At 39.9% G+C, this 2218-nt stretch overlaps 1 protein-coding gene across 1 annotated transcript in view; it reads right to left on the reverse strand.

The window, feature by feature from the left end:
• Positions 1 to 2218, reverse strand: part of ankrd44 (ankyrin repeat domain 44) — a gene marked incomplete in the record, with an annotated part of 84527 nt that overhangs the window by 30288 nt on the left and 52021 nt on the right. The window contains 2 exon segments of the mRNA XM_014026448.1: positions 684 to 795; positions 1687 to 1752. Coding sequence (XP_013881902.1) covers positions 684 to 795; positions 1687 to 1752 — 178 coding nt within the window.

Below are 2218 nucleotides of genomic sequence, written 5' to 3' on the forward strand. Positions count from 1 at the left end.
TCCGTACTGCAGAAGCCTGATAATCATACGTTCCTTCATATCAGGTGTGTTGGAGCAGAGAAACAAGTAAAACATGCAGGGCTGCAGCCCTCCAGGACCAGGATTGCCCATGCCTGGTTTAGGACTAAGGTGTGAGTTGAGTTCAGGTTAGGTTTACATCAGAGGAGCCCAAAGTGGGGCCCGCGGGCCAAATTTGGCCTGCCAAGCCATTTGATTTGGCCCACCAGCAGCTGACATCGCTACTAGGCTGTAATCTGTCGTCCAATGTAGAAACACATTGGCCCACTGACTATATAAGAGACTGTACTGCAGATAGTTTTCACTCATGGTGCTGACTTTGTCTTTGATATATTAAGATTAAACATGAAATACAAGTAACAACAAGTGATATTTAGCTTAGATTTAACCACACATGTAGATTTGCACACTTTATGAGGCCACAAAAACTCATATTTTAATCACTTTATGAAATGACCAATGAGTCTTTGGTACTTGAGCGTATGGCAGACTTTCTTCAAGTGCACAGACTAAAACAAAGGTGGGCCACCGCACTGGATGCTAGCTTAATCGTTAAAAATAAAGGACTTTAATTAAAAAGTACATGTTTTTCATGTATTGTGTGTGTGTGTGTGTGTGTGTGTGTGTGTGTGTGTGTGTGTGTGTGTGTTGTGTGAGGAACTGACCAGTTCCAGACAGTGCCTGTGTCCGAAGGCTGCAGCATAGTGAACAGGACTGTAGCCCTGCTTGTCTTTCAGTGAGGCCGTGGCTCCGCTCTGAAGCAGGAAGTCTAAACATCTGCAACACAAAGCCAACACCTCAGCTAACAGGGCAGCTAACCTCAGCTAACACATCCCATACATGAGCTGAACAAGAGCCGAAGCTTTGTACGGCAGAGTCCTGGTCCTCGAGGGCCACTATCCTGCATGTTTTACATGTTTCTTTGCTTCAACACACCTGATTCAAATACATCAGATATTGAGAGGCACAGATACGTAAAACATGCAGGATAGTGATCCTTAAGGACCAGGATGAAGGACCACAGCTGTAGAGTGTCTTGAAAAACTTTATCCTTGACCTGTCTGGTGTGTTCCTCGGTCTTCATGATGCTTGGAGCATTCATGTTGTGTAACAAAAGTCTGAGGCTCACAGAGCAGCTGGATTCACACTGTGATGAAATTAGTCACAGGTGGACGATGTTAAAAAGTTCTGGATGTGATTTTAGTTCAGGATATCAGAGTAAATGGGTTGAATACATTTACATGCCACACATTTCACATTTTTGTTTTAATTAAAAATAAGATTTTAAACTTTAAAACTTTTGATAATTTTCTTTCTGTTTCAAYATTTATGTGGTACTTTGTGTTGACCTAGCACATTAAATGTTCAAAAATACTTTTAAATTCTGGGTAAAATATGAAAAAATGTCAAAATGTTCAAGAAATTTAAAGACATTTTTAAGGTGTTGTAACTTAGCTGGAAAAATTCTGAAAATGTAGTATTTTTAAAAGGGTTTATCTTTTATTTAGAATTTATTCTTTTTCCTTCACAAATAACAGGATTTTCTGTTTTTTATAAAAGACATTTAGCTGTGTAAAAACAGGTGTTTTTGAATACGAGTGAACAGAATAAGGATTGGTTTGATGAGTGGATTTGGTGTCGTGTATGGTCTGATCTTCTGGAACTTACAGAGCCGCCTCCTTCTCTCTCTCAGCCTGGACTCCTTCACTCTCAGGCTCCAGAGCAACACGGCGCCTGTTTGTGGGTGGGACRGTGGGGTTCAGAGTCGCATTAAACATGAACAGACAGTTCAGTACATGAAGCTAAAACGCTAGACCAGGGGTCTGCAAYCTGCGGCTYTGGGGCCACATGTGGCTCTTTGGTCCATCTACAGTGRCTCTTTGAAAATGTGACCAAACATAACAGAATAAATTGTTTATATTTGRTTTTTATACCCACAACAGARATCAATTTGTATGCAATTATGTGATCAATACTACTAATACAAAAAGTAAAACATCTTAGTTCATGCTAGCCTGTTGTTTACTTAAATATTCCAATTTCTAAATCCATCAGAATTACCTTTAAATACCGTATTTATTCGTGTATAATACGACCCCCTCCCCTCCCCCATTTTTGAGCTTAAAAGGCATAAAAAAATTAATCTTCAAACTACCTCCAATTTCATACAGACTTCAAGATGTTTCAGCCTTTGCAGTCT

Source organism: Austrofundulus limnaeus, unplaced genomic scaffold, assembly GCF_001266775.1.
Source record: "Austrofundulus limnaeus strain Quisiro unplaced genomic scaffold, Austrofundulus_limnaeus-1.0 Scaffold554, whole genome shotgun sequence".
NCBI classification, from domain to species: domain Eukaryota; kingdom Metazoa; phylum Chordata; class Actinopteri; order Cyprinodontiformes; family Rivulidae; genus Austrofundulus; species Austrofundulus limnaeus.